Here is a 12279-nt window from a genome sequence, read left to right as displayed (position 1 = left end):
ACCTACGATAAAACGCGCCAGAAAAGCTGAAGCGCGCCAAGGCCAGGGAGCTGGCGCGTACCAGTGGGGCCATCTTTAATGGCTTCGTTAGTAGATTATTGTCTGCTTAGCTGCGTGTTATTTGCTATTACCATATTCTTTCACCTAACATGTCATAACATTTAAAGCAGCACTCATACCGTAATGAAGCATCACCATTCGTCACCACCTCAATGCACCTCACATCAGTCGTGTTCAAAGACAACCCGACTTGACATACGAAGGAAACTTGAACCTCTTTACAAACAATATTTACAACTCAAGCACGTTGTCATGATGCTCATGAGGCGCGGTACTTCCCCTATTGTTTTCGCTCGGAGGAAGTCCTCCAGCAAGCTGCTTCTTCCTTACCAGCCGTTGCAAGTCGGGAGATGCTCCTTCCCTCTCACGAACTACCTCCGCTGATTTTGCCAGCAGCAATGAAGAAATTTTCTTGCCAGTTTTATGACTCCTCTACCTTTTCACTTCAGTTTACAGTGTCAAGTCCCTCCCGTCATGCCCGTCCTCGTTCCCTCGCTCCATCTGTCACATTCAATCCAATTGATATCAATCTACCATCCAACTCTCGATCTCTCTTTTATTACCATCCAGTCTTGAATCCTTTGGCTGTTCAATTCATCGGCTCAGCACTGCCATGGTATCATGTCTTCCAGTCCGTCAACTGCCAGGCCCAATCCGTGGTCATCACCTATATCACTGGTGCTATGTCAGACAAGGCACAATACTAATCAATACAAGAAAGCGATGATATTGTGGTCGAACCAGTCAGAACCGGTCCCGATCATGCTTGGTCCCAAGCTCCAACATCCCCGGAGAATACAACCTGCAGTGCTACCACTATTTCATCTGGGCTGACAGGCTTTAGCCGAGAGAGTGCCAGCCATTTACTGTTGGGAGCCAGGAAGCTCCCCCGGATCTGTCAGCAGCCAAGAAGAGCATGTCCTTGTTCTGGATTTCTTGACGTGCCGGCCTTCTGCAATCTGTTATCCGTCTGCCCCCGATCAGATCTCTGGGAAGGAGCTAGAAACACCGTGTAGGTATGTGGGCACCTCAGCGTGGGAGCGAAACTTGATCTATCTTTGGCACTTAACCGCTTTTTCTAGCATCTCAGCTTCTACTACTATCGCTTCAGAAAGGACGGCAACGTCAGGTTGGTACAGTCCTTGACTTCAGAGATGAATCGACAACGGAACTATCATTGCTGACTCGGCTAAACAGAGCTATGTGTCAGGGAACCTCGGAACTGAGCCGCGCTATTTTCGGAATACGTCAGCTAAACGATCAAAATGGACAGCAACACGGATTTTACTCAACTATGGCATCGCCATTTGGCCAACCTCCGCCATGACTTCTCGACTGGGGCTCTGGACAACAACGGTGTACGAGCTGTACCTTCTGTCGACGAAAGAGGAGACAGTGAAGCTACGCCTAAAGGCGTTGATCATCATGAAAACCTCGTCGGCCACGAATGGGATGGAGACATGGACATGGTGGTTGATGCTTTGCAGGAGCTCGAGGTGTAAGTCTAGCCAACCTGATATTTAACAAGTGATCCATGACAAAAGGGCTAACAACGTCTACAACAGGCAAAGTCCTATCACCGCCACCGAAGCTCTCAGCCCCGATTCACCATGGTTCAGGGACACTCATGTTCGCCGCGACGTTGACGGTGATAGATATATGGAAACCGAGACCGTAGTGTCATCACCTCAGACTTCGAGCTGGTCAAGGACCGTTGGGCCTTCCAAATTACAGAGAGATCGCATGTCTCCGCAGTTACAACCACACCCGAAAAGTCCAGTCCACCTCTACACATCCCCGGCTGTCAAGGGGCTTGACACAGATGCGAGACAACGGGCCGAAAGAAGATATTCACATGACTGGTACAGAGATCACGCAACGCTCCTGTCACACTCTCAACAGCTATACGAAACTTACTCGGCTTATTCAGCATCATCAAGTCTAAACACCGCTCGACCTGATCCCGAGATCGAACCGCCAGAGCCCAGAACCAGATTCAGCTCCATCTTCTCTCCCTCTCCCCGCGGACGATACGCACAGCTAGCCGAAGAAGTCAACGTCTTGATTCTCAGCTGGGCCACAACAACACCAACAAACACAAAATTCAAGCAACAAGGGCCAGTCAGAAGTCGGCAAGGGATGAGTACCTCCACAGACCCCGTCCGTAACTGCTTCAAGCGGATGGGATACCGAGTTCAGTGCCGACTCATTCCCGAGGACTATCCTACCGCAGCTGTGGGGACCATCCTGGCCAAGTCTCTTGCGGACTCCGAGATCAACAAGGAGAAAAAGAAGTTGCTAATTGTTTATTATGCTGGGGGAGCGGGCATGGTTGGAGGGAGGATGGTGTTTGCGAATGCGTGCGGTATGAGTCACTTCTTCTGGGAGGACATTCGAGAATCCATCATGTCCAGTGAGGGTGACGTCCTGCTCATCTTTGACTGTCATCACAATGGGGGCACAGAGGAAGAAGATCAAATGCTGGTTGAGCCGGGCCTGGCATTTTCGCCCTCCATTAAGCAACTTTTAGGTGCCTGCGTTCCATTGACCGGAAGCGAAACCCCCAACAGCAGGACAGCAACACAAATGACCCAGGCCCTGTGCAGAATCCTGGACAGCTCCTATGTCAGAGGAGATGGCAAGGTCTCAGTGCAGAGGCTGTGCTCGTTCATGAAAGAGGAGTTACGACAAGACGGGACAGGCCTTGAGCAAAGCCTTTTCGTTACGCAGTTGGGAGGAAGACATCTGTTGGATATCGAACTACCTGTATTGTCTGTTGGCAGTGGCAATGACGTTAGCGGTGATATGTTACAGGGAATAAAGGTCCTCCAAGGTTAATAGCAAGGGGGTCAGATTCCAAGCTGAGCCTCAGTTGGGTAAGTTCAGTCCATTCGAAGGTTTCCCGATCCCTTGAGACTTTCCCGCTCAATAAATGAGCCTCCTACCTGCCTTTCTCGTTCCTATCACTGACTGTGGATATTGTTTCGTTGGCGTTTGTGCACTAGAACCACTAGCCCACGGCACAGCTGTGAGGCATCTCGAGAGCTGATTGAAGATCCAATTACATTCGATCGCAACCCCGCGCTTGAAGATGCCCAGCCCTTGCTAGCGTGTGTTTCATGTGTCTTGTTCCCGAAGCGGTAGACTGATCGAAGATATTAACATGGGTTTTTCGAACTAGACCGGTTCGGTCCAACTTCAGCCTCATTAAGCTCGCCAAGGAACCTTTTCATCACTTCTTCATCACATGTCTCCAGTGAGGAAAACATGTTTCCAGCGTGGCATGGGATTGCTTGCGTGGATCTTGGAAGATGCATCGAGATTAGGACATGTTCGATTTTGGACATTGCTTCATCGGGGAATGTGAATGGCTTGATCCCGAAGTGCACCACAGCTACGGAGCGAGCGGAGCTCCCAACCCACCCGCTCAGGGTATGTGATCGACGACTATGACAGGCATTGCCTCCGCCGAGCTCCATTAGATCAAGGGTCTTCAGCTGCCAAGGTCGAAACCTCCTTCCCTTTATCAGTGTCATCATGATAACTGACGACACTACAGGCTTGTGTTCGATCCGCACACGGAGCCTGCTGCAAATAATGTCGATGTAGTGGCTCAAGATAGCCCTCATGGATACCCTCAGTTCTGTTCTCGTGTGGGGTACTACAGAGCCGCTTCATTTGCTGTACGGTTGAAGGATGTCTCCGCCGAAAAGGGATGTACGGTGGGGAGGATGGTGAGCATCTAACATCCACGAGGGATTCGAGTTATTACATCTGCAGATGAGTAGGCCTTCATGGTCATATCAAGCCCTCTAACCTCAATTCCCCCCCTTCCTCTCTTTCATGGAAAACCGCAATCTTCAGCTCAGTAATGCTGTCCAACCATCAGCTTCGATTTCGGTATCGACTGATGTAAGATGGTGTACAGAACAATACACGAGGACAACGAGATAGGATGGACCCTTCGACCTCTTGGTTGTCTCATTCTATTGTCCGCATCCGCTGAAATCTGCGAGGCCGCAAAACTGGATATGTTAGCGGGGTTGGATCCATCACATGCCTCCCGATATCCGACACTGTGGACATTATCAAAGGGCACAGCCTTTGGACTATCACAAACACACATGGCACTATTGGGTGTTGGTGACCGTGATAAGGCTTACAACTCGAAGACCGAATCCGATGATGCCGAATAGCGAGCAACAAGGCAGGATGTCGACGAGATGTGAGAAAGGGCAGGTTATAAGACCGGCTATCTGTCTCTGTCATCAAGTGCTTCTTGACACCATCATCATTCTCTTCTAGCAGGATTCCATCCGAAACTGAACATGGCCCCTTCCATCCAAGAGCTTTATCACGACACCGTGGACAACGCCACACCCAACGTCAAGAGATCATCCTCCTCCTTTGACCCCAACGACATCTCCATCAATGCTCGTCCATGCGACCTTGGCCGTGTTTCCAGCCTCATCGACGACATTGCCTCATACAACTGGGGTCACATTGACTTTTCCACAGACCGCAATGCCCGTATATCCTTGCTGTCCAAGGCTCGATCTCTGATCGCCGCCCTTGAAACCCCAAGAGAGACTATGCTAAGGCATATCGGTGCCGAGGTATGGCCTATACACGTCCTAATCTAGCCAAAATTAACACTAACCGAACGTACAGACCTCCAACTTCTACACCATCGCTATTGGCATTGAAACCAACCTCTTCCACGAAATGGCCAAGGACAACGGCTCTCCCAAAACTGCCACCCGTCTCGCCGAGGCCATCTCTTTTGACCCGGACCTCCTCCGGCGCATCCTCCGTCACCTGGCTTCCATGAACCACATCATCCAAACAGGCGAAGACGAGTACCGACCCAACAACTTCTCCAAAGCCCTCACCAACTCTGCCCTCGCCGGCTCTTACCATTTCTGGCGAGATCTCTGCATCCCCGCCATGAGCAACCTACACAAGTGGCTCAAGACCAAGTCATATCAGTCCCCGACAACCGTCATCGACAACCCTTTTACCTTTGGACACCAGACTTCACAGACGCTCTTTGAGATGGTTGGCTCGACGGCAAAGAATACCGAACACTTCAACGCTAACATGGTCGCCTACTGCCAAGGCCAGCCAGCATGGTGTTGTGAAGACGTCTACCCAGCCGCCGACCGTCTTATCTCGGGTTTTGATTCCACTCCTCAGCCGGATGGCTCGGACCCAGTAATGCTGGTAGACATAGGCGGCAACGTCGGCCACGACCTCCAGACCTTTATCTCCCAACACCCCTCCCATCCCGGCCAGCTAGTGTTACAAGACCTGCCCTCCGTCATTGCCGTTGCTCCTCCCTCCCTCACTTCTCCTCTTCCCAATGGGAAGTATATCCAACTCCAAGAACACGACTTCTTTACTCCCCAACCCGTCGTCGGAGCAAGAGCGTATTACATGCATCACATCATGCACGACTGGCCCGACAACAAGTGTATTGATATCTTGACTCAGATCAAGAAGGCGATGAAGCCGGGGTATTCAAGGCTGTTGATTAACGACCAGGTTATTCCGGAGAAGAACGCAAGCTGGGAGGCGACGTATTTGGATTTATATATGATGGCTATATTTGGGGCCAGGGAAAGGACGGAAAAGGAGTGGAGGAGGTTGTTAGAGGATGGGGTTGGGTTGAAGATCTTGGATGTGTATGGGCCGGGAGGAGGGGTGGAGGGGGTTATTGAGTGTGAGGTTGCTTTGGAGGAGGAGGGTGAGGAGAGGGAGTAGAGGGAGTAGAAGGGGAATAGGGTTGGGATGTGTATGATGGATACCGAGTGGGTATTACCGAATGAAGGAAGAACACCTCAGGGTGGAGTGAGAAAGGGAAGGAGAGGAATGCAAAGGTTAGTGCGATATCATGAAGGCTGCGTTTTGGGTGAGGATATGTTAGCGATCCATCTGGGCTGGTCCGCTGGCTGCAATTTTCTACAAGAAAGGAACAGGAAGGACGTTCATGCCAGAAATGCCGGTTTAGGACGAGTTCTTGGGCTATAAACTGAGGCTTCCCCTATCCATTGTCTTTCCCATCATCAAGTAATCAGTTTATCATCGACCGTACCATCTGGCAGCCCTGACATCGTGCACTCCCGCTGTCTTTTCTTAAAAAATCAGAAATCCAGTGCGTGGCCATCACAATTGGAACTCTCCTTACTTCGTCGCCTTCTCCCAGATTTTGCCTCGCAAATTACCCGCACCACCATCATCACTCCCGAGCAGGTGGCGATGCTGGTTTCGGTATGGAGGACCCGAAAGCGGACAGGCACACATCTAGCCAGCGTGAACAGCCGTTCACGGTGGCACCGTGACGCCAAATTAGGCCTCGGTAACGGCCCGTTGGGAGACACGAGCATACAAACTCGAATTTGCCTTGTCCGATGTTGGGTGTGACATCACTCCCTCGTCTCGCCAGGGGCAGGTATGCTGTCCACAAGCAAACACCTGTGGAATATATGGTTCATGCCGTGTTGCCTGGATGAAACTGTTTCAGGAACAAAGAGATGGAGTAACGGTCCTTTGTTCAGACAATGGCACTGCAGGACTGCAGGTACGAGACAAAGAGGCGAACTGAAGATTTGCAATATCATCAACACTTACAACTCTGGGCTTCTAGTTGGAACAACAAACTTCCAGGGTAAGGCACTAGCAATGATGGAAACCAAATGTCTACACTTACAACGTGGACAAAGATTCCCTCACAGCCCCGGTAAGGTATGTTGGTCTTTCCCACTCCCTGCATCTCTACTCATCTCCCCTGACATCACACTAAATCTCCTACCCGTCAACTGTATCCCAATTTGGCACTACCAAAAGACGGGAAGCATTGTGCACTCCTCGACCTGGTCACCTCCTTTGTACGAAGACTTTACGAGCTTACAAAGTCACACCAATGGCCACAGTGGGACGTCTCGACGGTCCTGCGTAACGAGTCCATGTGATTAGGTGTTCCCAGGCTCCAGCCTGTAAACAGAGAACAAGACACCATTATGATGTCGAGGTTGGCAGTTGATCTCACCACATATGCGATACAAACGGTCAGTAGTGCTACCGTTGCCCGCTGCAGGGCCAACTAAGCCAGCTGGATGTGAAAGAACGGATGAGCAAGGCTGTCGGAAGGGGAAGTAGGACAAATTGGCTTTTACGAGGGTATATCAAGAGGATAAAGACTGATGCCGGGTGGTTTAAGGTCCGGCTTGCCCTCTACCTACCGGACGGACGTTTCCCTCCAGGTCTCTCGCTTCACCAGTCTCTCTGAGTCCAGTCCTGTCTTTAGCTGAACCCCAGACACTCGTTCATCCTCACTCACCGAGACATTCCACCTACCCAATCCATATCAGCTTATCACATCCGTACCCAATTACCAATGTTATCCCCCAACAACCACTTCACGACATGGCTCCTCTCCATGCTCGCTAGCACCCTCTTTGGGGTAGCAATAGCCGAAACCATCGTCATCAAAGCCGAAGGTCTCGTCTTCGGTCCGGAGATCATCACCGCCAACAAGGGCGATACCCTTGAGTTCCACTTTTTGCCTAGGAATCACTCGGTTGTCAAGGGATACTTTGGCCATCCGTGCCAGCCCGCGACGTCGGATATGGAGGGACGGTTCTTCTCGGGGTTTTTGCCGGCGAAGAGTAATGAGGAGAATGTACGTCTATCTTCACCTCTCCCCTTTTTATCCTCCTCGTCTCCCACCCTATATCCACTTCCCAAATCCTCACGAGTCCTACATCTTCTCACTTCCACCTCGTCTATATCTACTAACACAAAAACAGCCCTCAATCTTCCGCGTAACAGTCGGCTCAACCGCCCCCTTCCCCTTCTACTGCTCCACCCCCTCCCACTGCTCCAAAGGCATGATCGGCATCGTCAACGGCTCTCCCGACCAACTCGCCCAATACAAAGACCAAGCAGCCCGTGAAGCCGCCGTCCAACCCGGCGGTGACTTTGCTTTCGAGAAGATGAACCCCCCTGATCCTTCCAAGCCTTTTGGCGGGGAACTGGTCAAGAACCCTGATTATGCTGCTTGGTATGGTGGTGATTCTGGTACTTCTTCTACTGCTACCGGTGCGGGAGCAGAGGCAACGGGGGTTGGGGCTGGGGCTGGGGGAGATGGTTATGGACAGCATCCCCCCCCGCCGCCGCCTCCTCCGCCCCCGCCACCTCCGGCTGCTACGACTGCTACGGCACCTGGAAGTGGAAGTGGAAGTGGTGAGAGTACAACTGGAGCGGTGGGAGGTGTGACGGGTAGTGCTACTGGACCTTCGGTTTCTGGGACGGTGGTTACTAGTACAAGTACTGGGACGTTAACTTCTACTGTGACCAGTGGTGAGAATGGAGTGCCGGCGGAATCGAGTCAGCCGCCTGCTGCTAATGGGGCGGTTGACATGGGTATTAATACCGGTGGTGGTGGTGGGATGCTTGGGTTAGTAGCTGTAGGTTGGTTGATGGCTTTGTTGCTTTGAGGCTAGCCTGAAGATGAAAGGGGATGAGAGTAGCGTAAAGGGACGATGTAATATGGTGGTGGATTAATGTCGAAAAGTACAGTGAAGATGAAGATTAGAGACTTTTACAGCTGAGTGGAACTAGGAAACTATCATAATGGATAAACGTTGTGACCACTGACTGTACTGAATGAAGCTCTTAACCTTTAAAAAGTAATAAGAACATCCAGTCTGTACCCAATCTCAAAAGTCTGGTGTTGGAAAAAATCAACGAGTTGTTTTTCACCCAACTAACCTATCCAACTCCAATGCGAGAACCCCCCTCAAAAAACGAAAACTAAAAACAAAAAAAGATCAGATGCCATGACAGCATCTAAAGACAAATCCTCGATCCACCCAGGGGTCGAACCTGGAACCTCCTGATTCGTAGTCAGACGCTCTGCCATTGAGCCAGCGGACCTTTGAACTTTGTTAGAGAGATATGCTCGGACAAAGGCTTCAAGTTCTGGAAACCCGCGACTCTCGGACTTTGTGTTCAGATATTTCAGAGAAAAGAATTTGTATCCGGGAGTCCCTGTCGGACCGGCTCCAAAGTCCCACACGGACCCTGAAGATTTGTGGAGTCGAAAGTGGGTTCAGTGGCTTTTCACTTCTGGGACATCCCTACCATGACATCCCTGCCATGACATCCCGTCCCTCCCGTGATAAAAACTGCAGAAAATTTCTGAACCTCACAATCTGGAAGGGTCCATCTCCTCAAGCATTCTTGAAAGGAAGAACAGGACCAAAAAGATATCAAATAATACGGTCCGCTGGCTCAATGGCAGAGCGTCTGACTACGAATCAGGAGGTTCCAGGTTCGACCCCTGGGTGGATCGATCTTTTTTGCTATTTCCTTCTACCTACCTCGGAGGGTGATGAGGGTAAACTGCTGTTCATGATCTTTTTCTTTTTGCCCTTCGCAACCTTTGCTCAAGTTCAAGATCTTTTTTCTTCCCTTCCTTTCGTCCGCGAGACATGATATTGAAGGTAGACAGATACAAACGCCGTTGCCATTTATCATGAGCATTACCCAGGGAGTGAGTGGTCTAGCTCGATAAATCAATCCATGGAGATGTCAATTGATACCTACCTGAGAGAAGAAAAGAAGGAAACAAGGAAATGAAAGAAAAAGAAAAGGTTATACACCAGCTTACCTCAGACTCCATTGCCGACGTTCCTGGTGTCTACCAGCCCCAACATCAACATCAATACCTTACCTCCCCATTAGGCCAACATACCCCCGAGTGCACAAGCGCGACAGGTTGAGGTCCCCTTGTCACCTTCTTTTCCATCTCCTCCACCTCCATCCGCTCCATCTCCCTCCTAGTCAACGCCTCAGCAAAAATCTGCCCACTTATCTCCATTTGCTCCATGTCCCCCGCCGCCATGTCCAGATTCTTCTCCATCGCCTCCCTAACCTCCAAAAATCTGGCCAAAACCTCCTCAACAGCAGACACTTCAGTCACCCTCGCCCACCACCACGGAGTAAGTTCCTCATCGGCACATGGTGATAGCCCCAGCTTGTGATGGTCATCAACCGTCGCACGTCCCGCGGCCGAGATGGTTGATATACGCATCCTCCCTCCCCACCTACCGTATAGCCTGGTGGCATCAGCCGCGCGATATCTCAGCCATTCCGCATGGGGATCGACGGCTGCGCCGAGGGAGAGGAGGTGTTGAGTTAGGGATAGGAGGCTTTCTTCAGAAGCAGAAATATCTGCGGTGGTTTTACCTGTTCCTGTCCCACCAGAACGAGTGGCGACGGACCTACCGTTTTCTTCACCCTTACCTTCACCCCTGTCCTTGTCCTCGTCCTTCGATGACTGAGAACCACCCTGACTTTTTTCACAAAAATGTAAAAGAGAATCATCCCAAGGCGTAGCAAGTGCGTGCATAGGCGACCAGCCCTCTTTCGTAACCACTTGCGCCATGGCGGCGGGATTATTAGATATCCCCAGAAGACAGCGAGCGATTCGGTGCGCGACGGTTTGCGACTTGCCGTAGACGGGATGCAAGGCGCAGAGAAAGGGTGTCCATCCGTCGTCGGAGGCCTGGTTTGGGTCTAGACCCTGGTCAAGCAGAAAGCTTAGGACGGCTTCGTTCCCGCCTGCGGCAGCGTAATGAAGGGGAGATTCGCCGTAGGCGTTGAGGGTATGTATGGCCGTGTCGGCATCTTCGCAATGGAAGAGACACAGACGGAAGGCTTCGAGGGATCCTGTTGAAGCGAGGAGGTGGAGGGGAGTTTCGCCTTTGGTGTCTGCTCTGGTTGGAGAGGCGGAATGCTGGAAGAGGAGATGGAGAATTGCCAGGTTGGTTTCTTGGGTCTTTGACTTGGTGGGCCGGTTGCCGATGTAGGGAGGTGAGGATAACGGGTAGATGGATGAGAGGACGGAACGGTCAGTGAGGAAGAAGCGCCTTGGTCTTTGGTGATGGATACCTTGGGTCCTGCCAGTGCCGACTCCTCTTCCTCTGCCTCTGCCGATTCCTCTGCCTCGAACCATGCCCATGCCCCTGCCTCGGCCCCTATTCCCGCCTCTGCCGCTACTACCTCCGTCTGAAGAAGTAGTATCAGTAGAGCCATCTTGATCTGTGCCGATGACAACTCGATGTTCGAATCCCTTATACCTGCGCACTTCCAAGAACGGTTGGTCAAACAGTTCAGCGATCTTGTGCAAGACAGTACGACCATGCTCATCTGGCAAGTTAGGATCCGCCCCTTTCTCCAACTGAGCTCTCAAAAGATCGAACCGGTTATACGCATGGTGAATCGGCAGTGACGGCTGGCGGGAAAGCCGACCACGTACATCCAGATCCTGGATGACCCGGTTCGGATCCGCACCAGCTTCAATCAGCCTCTCCACCATCCTGATCTCGCCCTCCTCGTTCACCGGCCGTATCTCCGGTCCCTGAAACAGACTGTCAGGCCATATCGACCGCCGAGGCCCAAACGCGCGCTGCAGCGCCACCTGAACCACGTCCTGATCATACGAAATCCTCACCAGCAACAAACCTACCACTTCCCCTCGCCACATGGCCGCCGCATCATACAGCGCCATACACTTCTCCCTGTGCCACCACCCATCGTACCAATCGAGGAAATCGCCCACCAGCTCCACGTGTCCGTTCCTAGCGGCAATGACCAAACAACTCGGCATCAAGCCATGTCCGTAGTACGGTTGTCGCGTATTCGGGCCCTGGAAGGATTGGAAGCGCGCGTCAGGTCCGACGTGGTCCCATAGCATTCGGGCTATGGCGCGATGACCATACAGTGCAGCGGTTTGGAGGCAGGAGAAGGAGTCGTTGTTGAATGCGACTAGGTCCGTCTCGACGCCGGCGTCTAGGAGCATGCGCACGATGGGTTCGTTCTCTTGGGAAATGGCTGAGTAGAGCTGGTGGGAGAGGTGCTCGCTTAGGTAGTCGTTGGTCTTGCCGGTGCATGTCCAGCGGTGGATCTTTTCCTCGAGCGATCCTTCGGGGTCGTTGTATTGGTAGAATGGATCGCGGTGGTCGAATGTTTCTGACATTGTGGATGGGGAGTCGGTGATGGTACGCTGGGGTATTGTTGGAGTGCATATGTTTGGAGAACAAAGAGTGCTGGTGTATGTCAGCCTTTGTTTTTGATACACTGCTGCCTGCTGAGGTGAGGGGGTGACTAACCCGTCTGGACGGCGAGATGCCTCGGCATTGCTACCCTGGATGC

At 51.7% G+C, this 12279-nt stretch overlaps 4 protein-coding genes and 2 non-coding genes across 6 annotated transcripts; 4 read left to right on the top strand and 2 right to left on the bottom strand.

Annotated features, from left to right (window-relative positions):
* Nucleotides 1-7: 7 nt before the first annotated feature.
* Nucleotides 8-2898, top strand: SMAC4_07159 (uncharacterized protein; the record flags this gene model as incomplete). Its single annotated transcript, XM_003347254.2, has 3 exons — nt 8-1189; nt 1258-1558; nt 1626-2898. Exons 2-3 carry the CDS (start codon nt 1326-1328, stop codon nt 2896-2898), a joined length of 1506 nt encoding a protein of 501 aa, XP_003347302.1. The 5' UTR covers nt 8-1189; nt 1258-1325.
* A 1490-nt stretch (nt 2899-4388) lies between these two features.
* On the top strand, nt 4389-6292 carry SMAC4_07158 (uncharacterized protein; the record flags this gene model as incomplete). Its single annotated transcript, XM_003347253.2, has 2 exons — nt 4389-4676; nt 4732-6292. 2 exons carry the CDS (start codon nt 4389-4391, stop codon nt 5821-5823), a joined length of 1380 nt encoding a protein of 459 aa, XP_003347301.2. The 3' UTR covers nt 5824-6292.
* A 1089-nt stretch (nt 6293-7381) lies between these two features.
* On the top strand, nt 7382-8722 carry SMAC4_07157 (uncharacterized protein). The gene is made up of 2 exons (XM_003347252.2): nt 7382-7741; nt 7869-8722. Exons 1-2 carry the CDS (start codon nt 7457-7459, stop codon nt 8556-8558), a joined length of 975 nt encoding a protein of 324 aa, XP_003347300.1. The 5' UTR covers nt 7382-7456; the 3' UTR covers nt 8559-8722.
* A 203-nt stretch (nt 8723-8925) lies between these two features.
* Nucleotides 8926-8997, bottom strand: SMAC4_13429. The gene has a single exon. It is a non-coding gene; the product is annotated as a tRNA-Arg (tRNA).
* Nucleotides 8998-9343: 346 nt separating this feature from the next.
* On the top strand, nt 9344-9415 carry SMAC4_13428. Its single transcript has one exon. It is a non-coding gene; the product is annotated as a tRNA-Arg (tRNA).
* A 31-nt stretch (nt 9416-9446) lies between these two features.
* SMAC4_07156 (uncharacterized protein) lies at nt 9447-12182 on the bottom strand. The gene has a single exon (XM_003347251.2). It carries the CDS (start codon nt 12101-12103, stop codon nt 9785-9787), a length of 2319 nt encoding a protein of 772 aa, XP_003347299.1. The 5' UTR covers nt 12104-12182; the 3' UTR covers nt 9447-9784.
* Between the last annotated feature and the right edge of the window lie 97 nt (nt 12183-12279).

This window comes from Sordaria macrospora, chromosome 3 (assembly GCF_033870435.1).
Source record: "Sordaria macrospora chromosome 3, complete sequence".
In the NCBI taxonomy this organism is placed as follows: Eukaryota; Fungi; Ascomycota; class Sordariomycetes; order Sordariales; family Sordariaceae; genus Sordaria; species Sordaria macrospora.
The sequence above is the reverse complement of the archived record's forward strand: the minus strand, read 5'-3'. Positions and strand labels throughout refer to the sequence as shown.